Source organism: Amia ocellicauda, chromosome 14 (assembly GCF_036373705.1).
Source record: "Amia ocellicauda isolate fAmiCal2 chromosome 14, fAmiCal2.hap1, whole genome shotgun sequence".
NCBI lineage: Eukaryota > Metazoa > Chordata > Actinopteri > Amiiformes > Amiidae > Amia > Amia ocellicauda.
Window position 1 is genome coordinate 15,205,389 of NC_089863.1, and position 24,332 is coordinate 15,229,720.

The window sequence follows — 24,332 nt, forward strand, 5'->3', positions numbered from 1 at the left end:
TTACACAGGCAAGTACAGTAAGTGAGGTCATACATCCTGGAAAGTAAAAGCTAAGTGCTGTCAAGATGTAGGGTCACAGTCAAGGGCTACAGGAAAGGGAGCAAGGAGGAAAACAATCAATAATACAATTATTATTATTATTATTATTATTATTATTATTATTATTATTATTATTATTATTATTATTATTTATTTATTTATTTTATTTCTTGGCAGACGCCCTTATCCAGGGCGACTTACAACATAAGTGCAAAAATACAGAGAAGTACAAGGTATCAATCATTACAAATTCAACTTAGCTAAAATACAGCAATTCAAAATAATACATTTTACAAATTCCAATTACAATTTACACAAGTACAGTAAGTGACTTCCTACATCCTGGACGGTGAAAGCTAAGTGCTGTCAAGATGTAGGGTTACAGGCAAGGGCAATGGGAAAGGGAGCAAGAAGGAAAACAATCAAGAACGCGAGGAGCATAATAAGCTGAAGTGCTATCTAGCAGGGATAGAGGACTAATATTACAAGTGCTGTCGGAAGAGATGTGTCTTGATAAGCACCGGAATGAGGTCAAGGACTCTGCTGTTTTGACTTCGGTGGGCAGGTCATTCCACCACTTAGGGTTCAGGGATGAGAAGGAGCGGCTCTGGAGGAAGGAGAGTGGAGAGGAGGCAGAGTTAGTCTTCTGGCACTGGAAAAGCTCAGTGGTCTGGAGGGGATGTATGGAGAGACGAGTGTCTGAAGGTAACTTGGTGCAGTGTGGTCGAGACAGCGGTAGGTGAGGGTATATATTGAGGTATATATATTGAATAAACTGTTAGTAGCAATCGGTATCTCTCTCTCTTTACAGGGTGACTCTGGGGGTTATCTAGTATATAAAAAAAGGTTGGTGTCCTGGGTCCTGGCTGGGATCACCTGCTTTGGGGATGTCTGTGGAAAACCTAAATCCTTTGGTGTCTACACCTGGGTCTCCAGCTTCTGCTGCAGGATAAAAAAGCACAGTAGGGTCTGAAACACCTGACTGAGGACAGCGAGCCCTACCTGGCTGACTGGCTCACTGAACTCTGCTGCACCCAGATCTGATATCTGTTCATAGTTCAAGTTTATATCACCTACACTGCCCCCCACCCCACCCCCTTTGTCCTAGTGTGCTTATTACTGAGGAACTCATTACATTCAATAAAAAGCAATAACAGAGATGGAATTAAGATACCTATTCTATATATAATTAGTAGAATGTGTTAAAATACATACATTTTAAATAAGGTTATATACAATTTTGACACACCAAGAAGTATTCTAAATTAAAGTGAAAAGTGATAACAGAAGGATTATAAATTACAGTAATACTACTCTTTAGGAGAGACTTTTTGGGAGAGACATATCCTGCTCTGTGTTCATCCCTGAGGGCTGCCCTGCTCTCTCCTCTCCCACTGTGATATCAGCTGCTGCTCTTGGCTCTGCTCTGCTATGAGATATCAGTTGTACTGATACTCTGCTGAAAAGCTCAATCAAACCACAAAGCATTCAAACACCTGGTCTGGGGCTGCACTTATCAGATCAATTGTTTGGTTGATTAGATGTAGAAATAACATATTCAATGGGACCTCTCAAAGCGGTTTCAGCAGTTTAAAGCTCGAGCAACAGATCAGCATCCTAGTCCTGACAGCATCACACCCTACACTCCCCACCACACACTTGTCACTCTATCAGGGCATCTGAGTTTGAACTTTGAAATCTTCGTCATTATCTGCTGAGTAGCTGTGAATTTTTGCAGCAGCTCAGCACTTTTCTATAAATAAGAGATGCGTATCTGTTTCTCAGGCTTGTCTGATAAGAGAGAGGTGGTGTGGGAGGAACTGACAATGCATTAAATTAGTAGTTTTCAAAACCTGCAAACTCCTTGTAAACTCAAGTAACCTACACGTTTACTGAATGTACACAGTGTGAAATCTGCTTTCTAAACATTAAGTTTACATAGTGTTTACAAAGATCTGCTTACCTTGTAGCTCATAATGTATATTTGTACAGTAGTTTTACATACTGTAAAAGTTATGTTTCACACAAAGTTTACTGAATAATGAAATATTAATCTTCAGGTTCATAAGCATATACATCACCTTTGGTTAGTTGTAAACATTACATTTGCAAAAGTTAATTACATAAACATTGTAGGTCATGAGGTTTACAAAATGTACACTTTAGCTTCATGTAAATGATAGGTTGCGAATGCAACCCTGTTTATCTGAAAAAGGAAGCACTGCCCAAGGGGGAGGGGTTTCAGCGCACTTCTGTTGGAACCCAATCAAAACATCTCTATATCAAAGCTGCCATTGGCCCCTGTGCAACACAACTCCAGACAGGAGTAACAGAGGCCTCTTGGGGCCAAACTGGGCTGCCCAGGAGCGAGGACCACAGTAACGCAATCAGCATATACAAGGCATGGCTACAGAGGTCAACTCTTACGCCCTCCGCTCACAATAGCAATGCTGGCTGCTCTACTAGTGCATCTAGGATCGAGTCTCTAAATCTACTTGCACATTATATGGCACAGGCAATCAAGCAACTTGTGCACCCTCCGTGCATTAACGTGGCAGTGGACCTCTGCCCCGTTGCAGTAGTGGGGCCACAGACCCACTGTAATTCAACATAATATACAGCTGGCTAGTCAGACACTAGAGTGGCCACAGCTGAGCAAAACAGTAAATACAACATAGGCAGCAGGAACATTCATGCCACCTCCGCACAGCACAGGAGCAATCAGTACAGAGCGGCCAGCTCCACTGTGCTGTCATATTAATATATATGTCGCGGGGTGCAGGAAGCAGATCATGCACCCTCCGCATAACACAGGAGCAGTTGTCACCTACTAGCGAAGCTGGATGCAGGACAACAGCGGGCTCTACCATTACAAAAATATATATACATCGCGGGGTGCAGGAGACAGAACAGCGGTGGCTGCTTGCTCCACTAAGACAACTAGGAGAGAGGCCATACCAGCTCTACAATGTCATAACAATTGAACTATATACATCGTGGGTTGCAGGAAACAGTTTATGCACCTCTCGCGCAATATGGGAGCGGTGGCCACTTGCTCTACTAGCACAGATAGCAGTGTGGCCACACCCAGCTCGACCATGTTGTGACGAATCAGAGGAACACCACAGGGCGCAGGAGCCAGTTCATGCACCTCTCGTGTAACACAGGAGCAGCTGACACCTGCAGATTAGCACAGCTAAGGCATGGAGGCATGTGGGAACACATTGACAGGGCAGTCAGCAAGCCCAGGAGCAGCTCTCGTGGGTGCTCGACTGGAAGGCATAGTCCAGTAGGAAGGGAAACCATGGTTCAAACTAGCTCCATCCAGGATGCGCTAACAGGTGCTGCTTTGAAAGCGCCTGGCCCTGTGTCCACGCTCCATAAGACACAAACAGTTCGTCCGAACACCTAATGTCCATAGTGCGTCCCAAATAGCACCTGAGGGCCCGCACAGGGCAGAGCAGGTGAAGCCGACTCTCCTGCTCAGAAGAAAAGGAAGGAGGATAGAAAGCCATCAACTCAATAAACCTGTTGACATGGAATGGAGACAGCACTTCCGGGAGGAACACAGGGTTAGGCCGTAGCGTGTCCCTGGAGCCATCTCACGGACACACAATGGGTGTATGGACAGGGCATGTAACTCGCTCACACGTTTTGCATAGGTGATTGCCTGCAAAAACACAGTCCTAAGTGACACCAGCTTCAGCTCAGCTGAGTTCAGTGGCTCAAATGGGGCTTGGGAAAGTGCCTCCAGCACTACATGAAGACGCCATGCAGGCAGAGATGCAGTGAGAGGAGGCTGTAGCCACCAACCTCCCTTCAGAAACTATGCAGCCAGGAAATTAAACCCAGGGGGTTGGGTTGGTCTATAGAGTGCGGTACAGTGTGATACAGTGCGTCGGTCCCCCAGGTACCATATTCTGGTCGCCCAGGAGTATGGACATCAGTCACACTCTACTAGGAACAGTAATGCAGAGAGGGGAGGGCAAATAGCGCCTCCACCCTCATCTTCAACAAAACTAAGGCCATATAAGGAGCGGGGTTGACAGGAGATCAGGATGTATAGGATGTACCCTCCGCTGAACACAGGAGCACTCACCTTCTGTAAACTAGCAGCTAGGGGTGGGGCGATAGCAGCTCTACTGTGCAATAGCATACATAATGGAGCAACAAGAGACAGGTCTTGTGACTCATACTTAAACAGGAACAGTCACCTCCAGCTTGACTAGCACAGCTAGGAGCGAGTGACAGCAAGCTTTACTGAGATATAACACACAAGCAGGGCAAGAAGAGACCAACTCTTGTGCTCTCTCTTAACAAAGGAGCATTCACCTCCTGGTCAAATAGCATAGCTAGGAGAAGGAGTGATGGCAAGCTCTACTGTGACAGCAAAGCTAATTAAGGAAGCAGGGCAACAGGAGCCCAGCTCATGTGCCCTTGCTTAACACAGGAGCAGCCCCCTCCGGCTTGACCAGCACAGCAAGGAGTGGGCAACAGCAAGCTCTATTGTGCTATAATCTACAAAGCGGGGCAAGAAGAGCCAAGATCTTGCACACTCGCTTAACACAGGAGCAGTCACCTCCTTCTCGACTAGCACAGCTAGGAGTGGGGTGACGACAAGCTCTACTGTATGAAAAGATGGAGCCAATATACAAGGTGGGGCAGCAAGAGGCAGGTTCTTGTGCCCTCACCCACCACAGGAGCAGTCACCTCCTGCTCAGTAGCACAGCTAGGAGAAGAGTGACAGCAAACTCTACTGTGACAGCAAGGCTTAATAAAGAAGTGGATCAACAGGAGACCAGCTCATGCACCCTAACTTACTACAGGAGCAGCCCCCTCCTGCCTGACAAGCACACCAAGGAGTGGTCAACAGCAAGCTCTACTGTGTTGTGGACAAGAAGCATACACAAAGCGTGGCAAGGGGAGACCAGCTCAGTGAACTGTGTACAACGGGGTAGCAGAGTAACACACACACACACCCATGACAACATACAGTCAGGTCCATAAATATTTGGACAGTGACATAATTGTCATAATTTTGGCTCTGTACGCCACCACCATGGATCTGAAAGGAAACAATCAAGATGTTCTTTAAGTGTAGACTTTTATCATTCATTTGAGGGTAGTTACATCCAAATTGGGTGAATGGTGTAATTACACCCATTTTTATATGTGGTCCCCCCAATTTTAGGGGCTCAAAAGTAATTGGACAAACTAACATAATCATGAATACAATTTTGAGTTTCAACACGTGGTTGGAAATCCTTTGCAGTCAATGACTCCCTGAAGTCTGGAACCCATAGACATCACCAGATGCTGGGTTTCTTCCCTGGTGATGCTCTGCCAGGCCTGCACTGCAGCTGTCTTTAGTTATCTTTCAAGTCGGAAGCACTGCCCAAGGGGGAGGGATTTCTGCACACTGCCGTAGGAACCTGATCGAAACGTCACTCAGAACAGATCCCTTCCCACATCCTGTTCCATTAAACGTGACGTAAACATGACATCCTCTTTTCCCACTTCGCCTGGACCCAGAACGTGAGCTCTCTGTGTCTTGTCTGTGCATTACACTTAATAATAATAATAATAATAATAATAATAATAATAATAATAATAATAATATTATTATTGTTTTTACAATAATTATTATTATTATCCGCATGGTTGGCTTCACGGCTGTGTTGTCACCACCGTTTACTTTGTGTCTATTTGTATTGTTTAGTATTATTGATAGCTAACCCGAATCTGTTGTGTCCTCTCTCCGTGGCTCCGTGTGCTTCGGTTTCAGTTTCTGCCACAAACAGCACCCTTTAAAAATAATAGTCCTGTTTATATAGTGCCATATATATTCTGACTGCTTGCTGTGTTGGTTTTTTGTGGACAGGGCTTTTTTCTCCACAGCAGGAGCGCTAGCAGCAGCAGTAAAATCCAAGGCGTAAAATCTCGCCACTGTGCCGCTTGCGACCAGCACACCATGCCGGCTTGGAATGGGGAAGTCTTATGCCCCGTCTGTCTGGCACATTTTGCCCCCGATTTTGCCGCCCAGAGGTCTGCCATTCCACCGGGCGCCACCGCACTCGCCACCACACCCAAAAAAAACCCACTCCGGCAAGTGACGGGGAGGCCTCGGGGGCGCTGGATGAGGGTACTGAGACTGAGGGGAGTCTGTCTGCCCCATCCCAGGATGAGGGCAGTGAACGGGCCACCTGGGAGGAGGACCGCCTGTCTCTGGGTCCTCACGAGTTGGACTCAGAGTTGGTCGCTCCCACCCCTCCTCCTCCGTTGAGCATGGACATCCCTCCTTCTCCAACGGGACAGGACAGGAACTTCTGGGAGGTCATTCAGAGGGCTGTGGAGTCTCTACAGCTCACCTGGCCCTCAGACCCTGCCCTGCCACGCTCCAGGTTTGAAAGGGGTCAGTGCGCGCAGCGGCCCACACAGGCCCTCCCGCTGCTGCCTGACCTCCTTGAGGAGTTGAGAGCTACCTGGGACCATCTGGCAACAGCCCCTGCCCTAACCAGGACAAGGGAGACTTATGCCAGGACCCAGGGCATGGCAGAAGCGGGCTTGGTGGAGTTCCTGCATGTGAATTCCATAGAGCAGGGGACCGCTGCTGTTGTCCTCCAGCGGAGGGTGCTTGAGTTCTCCAGTGCCCTGCTGTGTACATAGTTCATTTATTCACACGGTAAGTTGCCCTGCACTAGCTGTGCTATTTGGCAGGTGTCAACTGCTCCTGTGTTCCACATGTGGCACATGAGCCAGCTCCTGCACCCCGTGGTGTATACAGTTCTTTTGTACAAAATCTAATTGTCAGCAGAATAGAGCTCTTCCACTCTGTACTATTCAGTTGATTTGGATGCCCCTGTGCTGTGCGCAGGCGGCATGAATGTTCCTGCTGCCATGCGATATACACTCACCTAAAGGATTATTAGGAACACCTGTTCAATTTCTCATTAATGCAATTATCTAACCAACCAATCACATGGCAGTTGCTTCAATGCATTTAGGGGTGTGGTCCTGGTCAAGACAATCTCCTGAACTCCAAACTGAATCTCTGAATGGGAAAGAAAGGTGATTTAAGCAATTTTGAGCGTGGCATGGTTGTTGGTGCCAGACGGGCCGGTCTGAGTATTTCACAATCTGCTCAGTTACTGGGATTTTCACGCACAACCATTTCTAGGGTTTACAAAGAATGGTGTGAAAAGGGAAAAACATCCAGTATGCGGCAGTCCTGTGGGTGAAAATGCCTTGTTGATGCTAGAGGTCAGAGGAGAATGGGCCGACTGATTCAAGCTGATAGAAGAGCAACTTTGACTGAAATAACCACTCGTTACAACCGAGGTATGCAGCAAAGCATTTGTGAAGCCACAACACGTACAACCTTGAGGCGGATGGGCTACAACAGCAGAAGACCCCACCGGGTACCACTCCTCTCCACTACAAATAGGAAAAAGAGGCTACAATTTGCACAAGCTCACCAAAATTGGACAGTTGAAGACTGGAAAAATGTTGCCTGGTCTGATGAGTCTCGATTTCTGTTGAGACATTCAGATGGTAAAGTCAGAATTTGGCGTAAACAGAATGAGAACATGGATCCATCATGCCTTGTTACCACTGTGCAGGCTGGTGGTGGTGGTGTAATGGTGTGGGGGATGTTTTCTTGGCACACTTTAGGCCCCTTAGTGCCAATTGGGCATCGTTTAAATGCCACGGCCTACCTGAGCATTGTTTCTGACCATGTCCATCCCTTTATGACCACCATGTACCCATCCTCTGATGGCTACTTCCAGCAGGATAATGCACCATGTCACAAAGGTCGAATCATTTCAAATTGGTTTCTTGAACATGACAATGAGTTCACTGTACTAAACTGGCCCCCACAGTCACCAGATCTCAACCCAATAGAGCATCTTTGGGATGTGGTGGAACGGGAGCTTCGTGCCCTGGATGTGCATCCCACAAATCTCCATCAACTGCAAGATGCTATCCTATCAATATGGGCCAACATTTCTAAAGAATGCTTTCAGCACCTTGTTGAATCAATGCCACGTAGAATTAAGGCAGTTCTGAAGGCAAAAGGGGGTCAAACACAGTATTAGTATGGTGTTCCTAATAATACTTTAGGTGAGTGTAAATTGAAATCCATCCTAAGAAGTGCCTGAACACAAAACTACCTTTGGAATCAGCTGCATTTACAAATTCAATTAAATTCACCAATCAGCACCATCTTGTGGCAACATTCATAACAATAATATACTACATTTTCTTTCACTGTTGAAATAAATGACTCAGTTTAATGCAAAATACAGATCTAAGCAGACTATAAAAGTTCAACACAATCCCTTGAAGCTTCACTGTTTCAAGGATTCTCCTGTTCAGAAGAAACCTGCTCAATCTGAATAACACAGAATTGAATTGACTTCTCTGGTAAGATTGCATTTTAAAATAATAAACAATGGTATTTGTGTCCTCCCCTCATTATATTTCCTTCATATTTTTAAAATGCTAAAAGAAAGATTAACTGTAATTTATAAGTAAATGGTGTTAATGACTAATGTCACTTTGATCTAAGCCCCTGCTGTCTTCCTCCTTATTTTAAAATATTATATTTTTCTTTGTATGAATTTAATTTAATTTAAAATTCTCTTGTTTTCATATTTTCTCTTGTTCTTTTTCTGCAGTTGTACATCAACATAGGTGAAGAAGGCACTCTTCCAACTAAAAATAACCACACATGAGTAATTATTTTTAATATATGTATAGCACAATAATAGTATTAATCCCCTGCCAACAACTCAAACAGGTGGCTGGCCACTATTTGGCTCCAGACTTAGCAAACAGCATTAAAACCACTGCTCTCACGGGCACCAGGGACCTGTGATTTGTAACACTTCATTTTATGAATTGTAAAGAAATTAACAGATTTAACGTAAAGAAAGGAAACCTGCATACCTTTTGCAGTGTAACCCTTTCCTGAAAATTACACCAGGTAGCAGAACTATGAGGAAGCATTGAAAAACCTGATACAAACCTAGTAATAAACACTTCTTTACAATGAAAGGAAGAAAAAAAACACATAGATAGAATGTGCATGACTGTGATAGATACAAATTAAATGTCCACTCTTGTAGTATTAGGAAATGTATTTGAGGCTTCATTGACTCATGTTGATGATTACGGAAGCTTATTAGCAAATGTGTTGCGTTAATATGAGATAATATTGCATTATTTTGCATTAATTATTGTGTTAATACAAGATAATATTGCATTATTTCACATTAATTATTGCATTTATATGAGATAAGTATGCTTTGAGATTCAGATAATTCTATAGGAGGATAAATTATATATTACATTTATAATTGTTTAGTGGCAGGTTGTTATAATTGGTGCAGTATAACAATATAGACTTGCAAATAAACACAATGAGAAAAAAATACAAGTTGCATGTAATGTTTTGAGTTAAATGGTTAAATTTGCTTCAAACCTATTTTTTATAATTATATTTGTTATCCTCACAGTACATATGCCTACAATTTACTCATCACAAAAGTTTTAAAATGTAAAGTTTCTTCAGGCTTTCATAGCTACATGCAATCTTGAATGGAAGCTTGGATTATTTAGCTATCTATCTCAAGGTTGATAATTAAAAGTTACATTGTCCATAGCTGAAGATATGCTAGAAAGCTGACAGTTACCATTGATAGCCGTTAACATGTTACCATAGGTTTGCACTGTGGAGTAGTGGTTAGGCTATCAATGGTAAATGTCAGCTTTCTAGCAATAAATGTGGGTAAAATCCTGGGTGGGGCAGTGCTATTGTACACTTGAGCAAGGTACTTCACTTAGATTGCTCCAGTAAAATACCCAGCTGTATAAATGGGTACAATTGTAAGTTGCCCTGAATAAGGGTGTCTGCTAAGTGATGATAATGTCAGTAGCCGAAAACAAATGAAGGGGCACTTTGGTTCGGAGGGGTGGGTGCTGGCGAAGTACGGTCCAGGGTGGGGAGTTAGTATGCTGGTGAAGTGCAGTCTGGGGGGCAAAATGCCGGGGGGGTGCTGGCGAAGTGCGGTTAAGGGAGGAGGGTTGCTGCTGAGGTGCAGTCCAAGTTCTGAGTTGAGGATCATGACATGGATCGGGGGAGGGGTGATCGGTATACTTAGGGACACTCGGGACAAATAGGGCACTTCAGGAATAAAGGGGAATGAAAAGGGGCAGTGGCTTGCTCCTCCCCGGCACCCACCCTCTGCATGTCCCTGAGTCAGAGGGACACTAGTTAAAGAACCAATGGCAAACTGTGATCACAATATGGTTAGCTTTGAGGCATTCTTTCAAAAAATAAGGACCAAGTCTAAAACAATGGTCTACAATTTTAGAAAAGCAAACCTTGAAGGTATGAGGTGGCACTTAGAAGAGGTAGACTGGAGCACATTGGATACAGAGTCAGTTGAAGATAGATGGTTGTATTTTAAGAATATACTACTTGAGACTCAGGAGAAATGTGTACCAAAAAACATTGGCCAAAATGGTTTAATAGAAGTATGCAAAAAAATATCAAGAGAAAGAAAATGTTGTATAGCGCAATAGACAGCCCCTCTGCCCCCCCACAATTACTAATAATTTCACACATTTCTCAAGAGGATGTACATTAAGTTCTTACATTAGCCATCAGACTGATATCGGATATTTTCTCAGAAGCAAATAGCTGTGGTTTCTGTGATATGCTGAGCAGATATATAGGAGACCAGAAAATAAGTGATAATGAAACCAAAGTGAGAGAGGAGAAGGAGAGGCGCGCTGCAGAGACCAATCCGTACTCCATATAAGGGTTCTCTGAAACCCTGCTAGACACATCTGTCATCAGATGACTGAGACCACAGACCATCTTCTGACTGTGCAGAATTTCTGTTTATCTGCATGTAATTCATTAGTTCTAATTAATATTAAAATATTGCTCCCAACTATCAAAACAAAACCCAGCAAAAAAATAAAATAAAAATAAAAACAGAAACATTTATTTTATGCTCATGCTGCAAACAATTATTTGTCCCACAGAATTCTTCATTTGCCCTCTGCTGAAAGCAGGGCCGGCTCCGGCACTTTTACCACCCTAGGTGAGATGTGGGGATGGCGCCCCCCTGAAAAAAATATTTTAATATTACATATATTTTCATTTCAATATTTAAAATGCAAATTATTCATGTCTGAACAAGAAGTTATGAGTGTAACATTCAATCCCTACACACGTATGAAACATTATATACAGTGCAAATATATAAAATAATACATGGTTGTACAGCAAAAAGATGCAAACATGCTTTAGCAACACAAATTGTGTGCTAAAACATAACTTATATATATATATATATATATTATATATACAATAAATAACAAATTATGTGCATGATTAAAGTTATTAAATTAATGAATAATACAAAAGTATTCACTGCAGAACAAAACACGATTATATGAAAAAAACATTTTAACACTATAACAAGGTAATATAGTACAAATATAGAACTCTGAAGAAACAGTAACAACAACTAAACACTAGTGATTTGAGAAGGTGTTCAGTCTGCTGTGACCCGCGCCTGTCACTGCTGTCGTCGTTTCTTCAAAGAAAATGTCTAAAACATCCTGTAGATTTTCTATTAATAATAGCCCTTGGCAACCATGTCTTTTCCCTACCATGTCAAATTCTGCCCTCTCACTCACTGTCGCCCTTCATATCTCAACATAACTTTTTTCATTTGTAAATGCCCCTGTGACGGTGTGAGGGACACGGCCGGAGGCAGGCCGGGTCTGTCAGGGGAGGAGACTACAAAACCTCTCCTCCTAGACTCCAAACCCCAGAAGCTAACAGGGCTCCTGATGGCCATAGCCCCACCCACCACTTCCTCTATAAAAGGAAACAGGAAACAGACCAGGTGGTGTATTCTTGGCTGGGGTAACAAGGTGCATGGGAGGGTGAGATGAAGACGGAGAGAGAGCAGAGCAAGGGAAGAGAGCAAGGGAAGAGAGCAAGGGAAGAGAGCAAGGGAAGAGAGCAAGAGAGTGGAAGAGCAGGAGAAAGAAGTTGAGAAATTCACTGGCTTGAGACCCTTTTTCTGGACCTGGATCATTCTCCCTCTTGAATGCCGGACTCTCTGACAACCTCCTGCCTGTAACAAAGTTTGATTACAAACCTGCCTTATCCCTTTTGTACTTCAGCCTGCCCGGTGCTCTGCATTTACTGTAATTATTATTAGCTCGGACAGAGCTAGGTTTTGTTTTGTATGTTTTCACAATGCGCCCGCCATTGAGGGAAACCATAAACAGCAAGCCTGTTTTGTACCCTCTGCCTGCCTCCCTACTGTGTGTTTCAAGACCACACCCCACCTACAAACAAGCCCTTTTTGCGACAGGCCCCCCAACCTGTCACAGCCCCAATTAAATAAAACCTTCCTGATTGTTTGTTGAAGTCTTTACAGACATCAGTCATTTATTAATGACCAATAGTTGTTCAAAAAGGCTTAACATAGGCAAGCACTCTCACCTTACACATTAACATTCATATATGTCCAAACTGTAGCGCTGCCGGAGCGGAAGGGTTAAACAACCACCCTTTAATTGCAGTTCAGTGTTGGAAAAAGGACGAGCAAGGCATTTTTAGATAGTTTTTAAAAAATTAAAGAACTGAACATGTCTGGTAAATAGTGGATGTATGGTAACCCTAAGCTAGTGTAGTTAAGCTTTCACCATTCATCAAATTGTCAATGACATAGCAGAAATAAAATTCAGCACAGCAAGAGAATTTAAAGGATCGATTTACCATAAACTTTCTTTAAATTAACCTGTAGTCTGGCTGTGGCTGTGTGCATGCGGAGAGGAGAGCAGAGCACAACAGCAGCAACACGGGTGTGGTAACTTAAATGCATAACTGCTCTCTCGCCTGGATTTTTGCCAGGCAGTATACACATAAAAAGACAACTTTGGTGAAAGAAACTAATATATCCCATTGTCCAGAATACAGACACGGGAAACAGACAATTAATAATTATACGATTTCAGAATGGGCCAGTGCCCCAGTGACCCAGCCCCTGTTTCCGCCCCTGTGCACAGCCCAGAAGCAGACAGTTGACTCATTGCCCATCCCGCACTGCCCTCAGTCAGGTACTACAGAGGTGAGCACATGACTTGTTGGGAAGGGAGAGAGACATTTTTTTTTTTCACCAGTCTGGGCCCCTTCGACAGATGAAGCCCAAGGTGACCGCCTTATACAACTTAGCTGGCCCAGGCTGAAAGAAACATTATAATACACACGTCAAGAATAATAACATTCTTGTGTAATGGCCTGACCTTCTCTGCTAGGACTTTTATAATGCAATCTGTTTTCCTTATTTCCACAATTTTGTGTACAGTTACACATCTGAGTTAGATCAAGGATTGATGGATGAGATATTAAGAACATTTCCGAATTGAAAATAAAGAAGCAAACACTGCAACACAATTCTCTGTGATGAGGGAGGAAAGGGGGAAGAAGACAGAAACCACAGCCAGGGGTGTTTATGAGAAGTGAGCTGCAGAGACAAACTCTGTCATCACATGAGGCTTCATTGTGAACCTATTAGACACCTTCTTATTAGTCAATGGAGACAACAGGAAACCTTGGTAGCTGTATAAAAAGCTCTTAATTGTGCACACGCTCCAGGTACACAGTGCGACAGAGACCTGCACAAAGAAGCAACACTGAAATCCACCGATTTCCCAGCCCAGAGAGCTGTACGATCAGACCCACAGATAGACTCACAGACCTGTTGGGTTAAGATGCTCCTCCTGCAGCTGCTGTGTTGCCTGCTGACACTGAACACCCTGGAAGGTAATATAGAAAGTAGAAACTAACTGGGGGTGACAACAAATAATCAAATACAATATCTGTAACCTGATTGATTACATTTTACTCAAGTGAAAGCTTTACTCTTGCCTCCTTGCCACCCTCTTTCACTTCTCTCTCTCTCTGTCTTTTGTATCCTATTCTGCATGTTCCTTAGTGAGGTATACTCTTTTATCTCCACAATCTCTCTGCAAGATTGAAACAAATGCATATTCACTGTGTATGCAACTGCCAATAATAATGTTATAGCAAATTAATACATTCATATAGGTAGATTATCACAACAAGGTATCAAATTAGGTTGTGATCTGTTTTCTTATAATATTCTGTAGCGTGTTACTACTATTAAACCAATATAATTTTAATGAATATAAATGACTACGCCACCCTAGAACAGGTGAGGGACCTCTGAGGATCTCCCGCACAGATCTCAACTGTGTGGACCAATGGCAACTGCAGGGATTGATATGCAAGACTATGAGACCACAATTATAATAATATATTTATTTATTACGCACAAGGTTAAAATATTGTCCTCACAGTTGGACTAACAATTTTACTAACTCAAGAGTCAGAGATAGCAAGTTCAAACTAGCACACCACAGGAGGTAAGTGAATTAACAAATCTATAAAAATACACCTCTAAAATATCAAATGATTAAATCTACTACCAAACTGAAAATGAAATGAACATCCTACACACATCTTAATAAATTATAAACCAGTGATTAGAATAAATTAAGCAAAACAATTAATTTTTACTAAACAAACAAAAGAAAACCCTAGGGCACAATAATTGCAGATGTTACTCTCAGACTCTAAAAATGAACCAGAACAAGAAAAAACTCGGACAATAACAGCTATTTAAAATACAAGACAGGGGTACACAATCAATTACCTAACATATAGCGTTAATAATATTTTAAAAGCAATACCACACGAGGACTATATGTGCACGTGTGATCAAACAATACAAATCAGACATACAAACTAAAACCAATGAGCACCTGAGGTGGGAGAAGTGTACAACTAATAATATCCACAGATTGGTGCTAAACCACGTCACTCACCAACCCAACTTTCTCAAACCTATGCCACAGACTCATGTAATAGTCGCTCTCCTTTAAGGCAGCAAACAAACAGCCTCTTTCTCTGTGTAGCTGGTGATCAACACGTCCTCCCAGCTCAGCTGCTCCTGTACAGCACCCCCCTTGTACACAGCAAAATCCCCTTTTTAAATGACACCACACTCATCTTCCTCGGGCAGACACCAATTGACAAGTGCGTCAGGTCTCCAGGGTCAGGTCTCCAATCTTTGATGCAAAACAATACATGCGGTCAATTATGCAGCCAGGGAGATCAATAACAGATCAAAACAGTCAGGGAAAGTAAAATATAGAACTAAACAATACCCTTGTTACAATTCTATCCATAATATCCTTTTAATACTCCATAACATAATTATTAAAAGACTATTAAAAATACCCCTATATGAGTATACTGTTTTCTTTTGAAACATGTTAATTATTCATTCAATTATTTAATTACATCAGATTTATGGATGGATCCACAGAATATTTTGATGGATACAAATCTGTTTATTGATAAAATGTTTATAAGAACAATGATTAAAAGGCAAAGATGAACTAAATATCACCCAGATAGTTCCATGAGAAACTTTGCTGTTAAACATATTTGTACCTTTTTTTTTTTTTTGGTTTTGACACTTACTTCCTCTTTTGTATTTGGACTACCTGTCATATAGTTTTCTCACAATGTGGCTTGTACACATGATGCTTGCATTTTCATACATGTCACTGAGGTTTTGTGGCCCTTGTGATGTGATGGCAGTGGTGGAGGCTTCTCTCCTGGGGTGGACCTGAACTCTGGATCTGTGGCTGTTGTTTTTGCCTCACACATCCACACTTCTTTGTTGCATCAGGAGTTGGGAGTTTGGGACAGCTTTCCAATGGACTCCTTGTGTGTGGCGTGACGAGTTCCCGCACAGGTTCTGTCCTGTGATGTGCACACAGTGAAAGCATTCCATCTGGCAACAACAACTAAGTTGTACCTGAGTATCATAAGCCACCTTCTTGTTTGTCTCTTGCAGGAATAGGTACAGACTATCTGACCCATTATGTCAACACCCCCTTTGGTCTCATTGGCAGAGTTTACATGTGTGTTTTGACTTTACTCCAGACAATATGTTTGAGTCAAAGATGAAATGACCCTCTCCCACTGGGGTTTGACATGGTTTTAGTTTATTGCACTTGGGATGAGCTGCTGTTTACCTGACATCATGCAAATTAAGATCAAAGGAGTTAATATATAAATTCATATGTAAATTAAATCAAGGTCTTGTGCTGTTTTTGCAGGAAAATGACAGAATGGGTGGTTTACATGAGCGAGAATAATACTTGAGACACATAGACCATGGTTTGTGACAACTTGTTCAAATTAAACATTGTACAGCTGTGGCATGTGCTTTGCGTCTCATCTCATACTGGAAAGTGGGTTTTCTGACTACTGATAGTTTTATGTTGATATCAAGTTTGTTGTGAGGCAGACTATTTCTCTATTTTAATTTCAAGTGACTGTAGAACCATCTCGGAAATAAGTGGAGAAGTCGTCGAGATAAAGCAAATAGAACTTTAATCAAGCCGGCTTGGAAGCCCCACGTCAGGAAAACTCCTTCAGTGAGGTCTTAATGTTTACAAACATGAGTGCAGCTTTATAGGAAAGTGACGTGAAATCTTATGGTCGTTCATCCAATCAGAATGTACAATTCAGTGTCCGTTTACGATCTGTCCTCCCGTGGAGAGGTGATGGATCCAAAAAGCAGATGTCTGTCTTTGATGTGCACTAGGAAGATGCGATCCCACGGTCGTCATTTACCTAGTGTCAATCGTTTATTAACAGAAACAGTTCCTGCCTATCTGGAGAAACAATTAAGTCACAAACAGATTTTCAACAAAACAGCTGTAGGCTATTTCGGCACTGTGTGATCTTTTATTAGTGACAGGAGTTTCTAACAAATGAACCTTGTTGACCTTTTGCTTAGCCTGCTAAAGCTAATCTACTCAGTCTGTATACAAGCTACTTCTAATGATAGTGTTAATATAAAACATTATATAATTATCACAAAACACTTTCTTCAACTTCCTATACAGAGTCTTCAATGACCAAATTAGGGTTACTCCAATTAAGCATTAATAAAATATCACTGAAGTCTCTCTCTCAGTCTCTCTCTATGAGTTGACTACTGAGGGACTCAATGTGATCTGCTTTCTTTTTTCTTTTTTTCTCTCTCTCTCTCTCTCTCTCTCTCTCTCTTTCTCTCTCTCTCCCCAGTGTCCAGCAGTCCTCTGTCTAGGAACTCTATAGTGGGGGGTTATAATGCAAAAGATGGACAGTGGCCCTGGCAGGTCTATATCAAGATGATACTGAAGAATATGCCTAGATATATTATCTCATGTGGCGGCTCCCTGATCAGTGAACGCTGGGTTCTCACTGCAGCTCACTGCTTTGACATGTGAGTGTCTTCTGTGTGTAAATAATAATTTAACTATTAATACTCTTACAACTACTGGTGCTATTATTAATTTCTACTGCTAATATGTCTTAGTCTAGTATCACTGCTGCTGCTATTAACTGTATTCTGGTGACCATTTTTTTTGTCTAAATAATAGTTATCAAAATGATTGTGTTTCTCAGAGCTTAGAACTACTATGAGAAATCCCTGCTGATTCCTGTTAAGTACGAGCTGCCAAAATAAATTCCATTTGAAAATGCACTTTACATGAAGAGGAGGCCTGTTATAAATTGTTGTGGTATCACTGCTGCCACATGACCTCTGTTACACAGACCATTATTTAAACACAATCATCATCTTCTGTTTTCCAGACCCTATGTTTTGGACAGATCTGAGATGCGCCTGGGGGCGTACAGGCTAAAAGAATCCAATTCCCATGAAAAAAAAATTCCCATGAAGAGGAAGCCCATCATACACGAGAAGTATGTGATTAACCAAACCCACAAAGGCTATGACATCGCACTGGTGGAGCTCATCCTGCCAGTGTCCTACAGCCATTACATCAGCCCTGTCACTCTGGCTGAGGCTGATGCTGAGGACTTCACCAGGGGCTGGGAGTGCTGGGCAACTGGCTGGGGGAACATCGGAGACAATGGTAGGAGAGTAGCAAATGAAGTGGTCAGAATCCTCTTTATATTTTTATTCTATGTAATTACCTGTTTAAAAAGGTATGCATGAATATTAATTATTGGAAGGAGAAACAAGCTAAAAAGAAAAAAATATTAAATATTAATACTTGCAAGATTCTCTGTATCTTAGGGTTCCCTTGATACAGCGTTTCACACATGAAAAGAAACAACACACAAAGACAAAGGCATGAAGACAAATGCGTGACCTGTTTGCAAACAACTCTCTAGCCTCAGCATATGGAGTCAATTCTCTGCTGTAGCAACATATGTTCGGAGCTCTCCACAGAGATACTCAAATCACTGTTGGAAAACTCACATTTCAAAAAAAAATTATTTGCAATCTTAGCACTTTATCTTTAGTTTTCACCAATCACCACTAACCATTCCTCCAATTAAGCTGTTTTCAATTTTGAATACTTTTACAACCTTTGATGCAGACAGCCTCTCCCTTTCTCTGGTGCATGCTGGGAGTGTGTGGGAGGGGCTTGGAGTGAGCGGGAGTACTGCTGAGAGCTCTGTCCTTTGGCTGTTTCTTTTTTTCATGTTTTACTTTTTTCAGTTTGTTTATATTGTCTTTTTTTGCAGTTTTTAGTTTTTCTTATTGTTTGGATACAGGGGAGGGGAGGGGGAAGTGGTGGTAGTTTTTCCAGACCAGGTTGGCCGGTTCAGGGGGCCAGACCCCCTGAAGGGTCTTCCACCATTTAGTGGCCAGGGATGAGAAGGAGTGGCTCTGGAGGAAGGAGAGTGGAGAGGTGGCAGAGTTAGTCTTCTGGCACTGGAGGAGTGCAGTAGTCTGGAGGGGATGTATGGAGAGATGAGTGTCTGAAGGTAACTTGGTGCAGTGTGGTCGAGACAGCGGTAGGTGAGGGTCAGTGTCTTGTGACATGAAGAACTTGAGACCCGTTGCCTTGCTGTGTGTGGATTATAAGCTGCTCTCCAAAGCTCTGGCCAACAGAGGTCATGGGGTCTGTGGTACACTCTGACGAGATGTACTGTGTACATTTTTGACAAAATTTTTCTGATCAGGGATGTTTTGGCAGTATCCAAGTTATTGGGTTTGAATACTGGGGTGATTTCTCTAGACCAGGAAAAGGCGATCCTTTTCAACCCTGCCTTTGTAGCCATCATTCAGGTGCTCCACAGGGATATTTACAGTGTACTGAAGATCAATGGGGGGCTGAGTGCTCCCTTTCCTGTGAAGAGGGGTGTCAGTCAGGGCTGTGCTCTCTCATACATGCTCTACCATCGAACCCCTGCTCCATGAACTGCGCAATGTCATCACTTAATTAACACTATACTATTTTTACCGAGGGGTTACCTCACTTTGTAACGATGTCAATATGACACGAATGAGCCCCGTTACACTCGCGTATAGGGATGTTACGGTTATGGAGGCCCCCCCCCCAAGCCCGAGGCCCTAGGCAATTGCCTACTCTGCCTATAGGTAGCACCGGCCCTGGCTACACTGCCCTAGCACCACCGTCCAGGTGTCGGCCTATGCTGACGACCTGGTGGTAATGGTGGGGGGGGAGCGGGACATCAGGGCGCTGCACACCACAGACTTTCAGACTCTGTCCTCAGCCAAGGTGAACTTGGCTAACAGCTGTGCCCTGTTGCTGGGGCAGTGGAAAGGCTGCGGCCCCCCAGTACTACCGGACAGGCTCACCTGGAGCAGAGGAGTTTGTAAGTACCTGGGAGTGCACATGGGGGACAAGGCCAATGAAAAGAAGAACTGGGAGGGGGTGCTGGAGGGGGTACAAGGGCGGCTGAGTTGTTGGCACTGGCTGCTCCTCCAGCTCTCCTACTCCTACAGAGCCAGGACACTGATCGCCAACAATCTGGTGGCCTCCACACTGTGGCACCGGTTTGTGTGTGAAGAGCCACCGCCTGGGCTGCTGGGGGAATTGCAGAGAGCCATCCTGGATTTCTTCTGGGACGGTTTGCACTGGCTGAGGAGAGGAGTGCTGTACCTGCCCCGGGAGGAGGGGGGGCAGGGCCTGATCGGTATCACCTCGGTGTCTGCCTTTCGTTTGTAGTCAGTAAAGCGGCTCCTGTATGGCCCCCCTTCTCTGCCCCAGAGGGCGCTGGGCTGCACCCTGCTTCGCCAGGTGGGGGCGCTCCAGATGGATACAGCGCTGTTCCTGATGGACTGTAGCAGACTGGACCTGTCAATGCTTCCCAGATTCCACTGTAGCCTGCTGAAGGCCTGGGGCCAGCTGAGGGCCAAGAGAGAGGAGGGGCCCTCATGCTGCAGGGGCTCCTGGAAGAGCCGATTGTGTACAACCCCTGGCTGGACACGCCCTGCACCCGCTCCCCCGCCTTTGTCCACCTGCTAGTTGGGGACTGGCTTACCAAGATAGTCCACTTGCTGGATCTGCAGCAGGGCAGCTGGTTGAGTGCATGTCTGCATGGTGTGCTGAGGCTGCACTTGATTTGCCCATGAGTGCGCCGCAAATACCCCCAAAACAACCGCATTCATAATGAATAGGCTAGCCTATAGTCATTGTTTTTTAAACAAGAATAAAAGTAAAAATACGCCACAAAATGAATGAAAATGTATCCACTCATACAAAGTATATTCATAATGAACTGTGTGCGCAGTGACGAATTCATTTTAACTCTAACTTGTATTTTATTCAATACAATAAAAGTGTCTGAAATAGCAAATCAGTGTAAATCTCTTAATGCATAAATAAAAATAAATAAAAATAAAAGGCTTTATTAGGAGTTATCCTTGCATATTCGTATAGTTGTATTTTCGTTTCTGCTTGTCTACATGTGATCTCACGTTTTTTGTTTTTGTTTTTTACAATGTATCTGTTCTGTGTGTACACGCTGAATGAGTAACATTTTGATGGTTAAATAGGATTTTAAAGACGCAGTCCGCCTCGGTGCTGAATATTATTCCGTGTGTTTCTCCACTTCTATTCCGTGCTTGGGAACACCACACATCCAGTGACGTCAGCATTCGGTTCCCAAACCGGTGGAAAAGCTCCGGAAAACTGGTTCACAAAAATGTTGGTGGAAATGCGTTATGTGAAGGTGCAGCACCAAGGCCAGCTCTCCTCCCTTCCTGATACGCCCTGGAGAGCCAGGCTGGGGCGTGGGGGGGCATACTGAGCCCGCCTGGAGCAGCCTGTATAAGCCCCCCCTCAATAAGAGAGCTGGCAATCTGCAGTGGAGGGTTTTACACTCCAGTAATAAAACAATTGACCGCAATAATGTTCTTAACCCTGCTGTGTCCAACGCCTGCCCATTCTGTGCTCAGAGAGAGACCTTGTTTCACTGTTTTAGCACATGGTCTCGGTTGTCACCCCTTTTTAGTATTTTAACTCGTCTTTTTACCAATCTTTACCTGGTTTTTAACACAACGGTTAACACAATGGTTTTTAACACAAAGGGCGAGATACTCCAGAAAAACCAGACATGTGGACCAGCAAACGTCTTGCTGGGCCAGGCCAAAATGGCTGTCTATAAGAGCAGGAGGAACAGAGTGTGTGGGTAGGGCAGTGAGGATGGATGCAGTGAGAGTGGTTGCCATGCTGGTCAAGTGTAGAGTCAGACTATTGATTTGGAGAGGTTTGAACAGGTCTGGTGTATTAATGACGACCTTTCCGAACTGTATGAAGGGGAGTTGTTTTTTACCATGTAATTAATTTATTGGGTTTTATTACCCGATGGTTGTTTTTGTTGTGTGTATTGGTTTGCTTTCTTTGAAGGTGTAAAGATCAGAGACTGAGTTAAAATAGTATGCTGGGGAGGTGGAGTGGGGTGACAAACAAAGGAGAGAAAATGTATATCTTTCTGTGAGGTTTTTATTTTTGTATAAATGATGGCTTGTTGCACAAAGACAATAAAGTTTGATAAAAGTCAAAGTCTCTCTCTCTCTCTCTGCAGTGCCTCTACCTGATCCTAAAACTCTGCAGGAAGTTAAGCTCCCCATCATAGGTAATGCACTCTGTGATAAAGTCTATGGTGGGATCAAATCAGAGATGGTATGTGCTGGGGATGGAGGAAAAGATACGTGCCAGGTGGGTCGCCAGCAGTATGTGGTACTATGTATCTATCTATCTTAACCATCCATCTATTTATGTATTTAATTAAGTAATTCATTATATGTTTTATTTGATTGATTAATTAATTGGTTGATTGGATCAGCAAATGCCTTCATTCTAAGTTTCCTAAATTAAAGAGTGAACTCAAATAGAAAGGTTGTACCAAGCTAGCACACATATTTTGCTCTGGTTTCAGTTCAGTTGTATTTTGCTTCTGACAGTGTTGCAGAACCATGTCACCCCAGAGCACAGTGCTGTTAATGCTCTCTTCTTCTATATACAAGTTTACATGTGGTTTGATATGCTGGGAGGATGGATATGCATCTATTGTTTATTTAATTTACAACTGTGGTTGTTCAAGGTAGCTCAGGTTCAAGAATGTATTTTAAATAGGTATATATATTGAATAAACTGTCAGTAGCAACTGGTCTCTCTCTCTCTCTATATATATATATATATATATCTTTACAGGGTGACTCTGGGGGTCCTCTGGTCTGTAGAAAAAGGTTGGTGTCCTGGGTCCTGGTTGGGATCACGAGCTTTGGGGACGTCTGTGGAAAACCTAAATTCCCTGGCGTCTACACCCGGGTCTCCAGCTTCCGACGCTGGATAAAAAAGCACAGTGGGGTCTGAAGCACCTGGCTGAGGACAGCGACCCCTACCTGGCTGTCTGACTCACTGCACCCTGCTGCACCCAGATCTGATATCTGTACAGATCACCAGTTTATATCACCTGCACTGCCCCCCACTCCACCCCCTTTGTCCTAGTGTAATTATTACTGAGGGACTCATTATCTCATCTATTATATTCAAAATCAAAGTTGCATTATCGCTAAAGCATACACAGTACATTCAATAACAATCAATAACAGAGATTAAGATACCTAATCTATATATAATTAGTAGAGTGTGTTAAAATACATACATTTAAAATTAGTTTATATTTTGACACACCAAGAAGAATTCTAAATTAAAGTGAAAAGTGATAATAACAGACGATTATGAATTACAGTAATACAACTTTTTTGGAGGGACTGTATTTCTGTGTTCATTCCTGAGGGCTGCCCTGCTCTCTCCTCTCCCACTGTGATATCAGCTGCTGCTCTTGGCTCTGCTCTGCTATGAGAGTTCAGTTGTACTGAGACTCTGCTGAACAGCTCAATAAAACTGCAAAGCATTCAAACTCCTGGTCTGGGGCTGCACTTATTTGATCAATTGTTTGGCTGATTAGATGTAGAAATAATATATTCAATGGGATCTCTCAAAGCAGTGTCAGCAGTTTAAAGTAACAACAGATCAGCATCCTAGTCCTGACCACATCACATCCCACACGCCCCCCACCACACACTTGTCACTCTATCAGTGCAACTTTGAAATCTCCGTCATTATCTGCTGAGTAGCTGTCAATTTTTGCAGCAGCTCAGCACTTTTCTATAAATAAGAGATGCGTATCTGTTTCTCAGGCTTGTCTGATAAGAGAGAGGTGATGTGGGAGGAACTGACAATGCATTAAATTAGTAGTTTTCAAAACCTGCAAACTCCTGCAAAAGTAACCTACACGTTTACTAAATGTGTACAGTGTGTAATCTGCTTTCTAAACATTAAGTTTACATAGTGTTTACAAAGATCTGCTTACTTTGTAGCTCATAATATATATTTGTACAGTAGTTTTACATACTGTAAAAGTTATGTTTCACACAAAGTTTACTGAATAATGAAATATTAATCTTCAGGTTCATAAACATATACATCACCTTTGGTGAGTTGTAAACATTATGTTTTCAAAACTTTTACACAAATTACACAAACATTGTAGGTCATGAGGTTTACAAATTGTACACTTTAGCTTCATGTAAATGATAGGTTGCGAATGCAACCCTGTTTATCTGAAAAAGGAAGCACTGCCCAAGGGGGAGGGGTTTCAGCGCACTTCCGTTGGAACCCAATCAAAACATCTCTATATCAAAGCTGCCATTGGCCCCTGTGCACATCACTCAAAACAGGTCCCTTCCTACTTCCGTGGCGTCTGTACAGGAACTTCCTCTTTGCTGGGAGACTGTATAACAAAACTGTCGCAAGGGAAGAGGCAGCGAGCTGATAAGGTGTACCGCTAGGAGGCCTCGGCAACACAACTCCAGACAGGA

At 43.0% G+C, this 24,332-nt stretch overlaps 1 protein-coding gene across 1 annotated transcript; it reads left to right on the plus strand.

Annotated features, from left to right (window-relative positions):
• The first annotated feature begins 13,708 nt into the window (after positions 1 to 13,708).
• On the plus strand, positions 13,709 to 23,389 carry LOC136768821 (tryptase-2). The gene is made up of 5 exons (XM_066723202.1): positions 13,709 to 13,897; positions 17,264 to 17,444; positions 17,816 to 18,099; positions 22,031 to 22,164; positions 22,660 to 23,389. Exons 1-5 carry the CDS (start codon positions 13,846 to 13,848, stop codon positions 22,819 to 22,821), a joined length of 813 nt encoding a protein of 270 aa, XP_066579299.1. The 5' UTR covers positions 13,709 to 13,845; the 3' UTR covers positions 22,822 to 23,389.
• Positions 23,390 to 24,332: the final 943 nt, after the last annotated feature.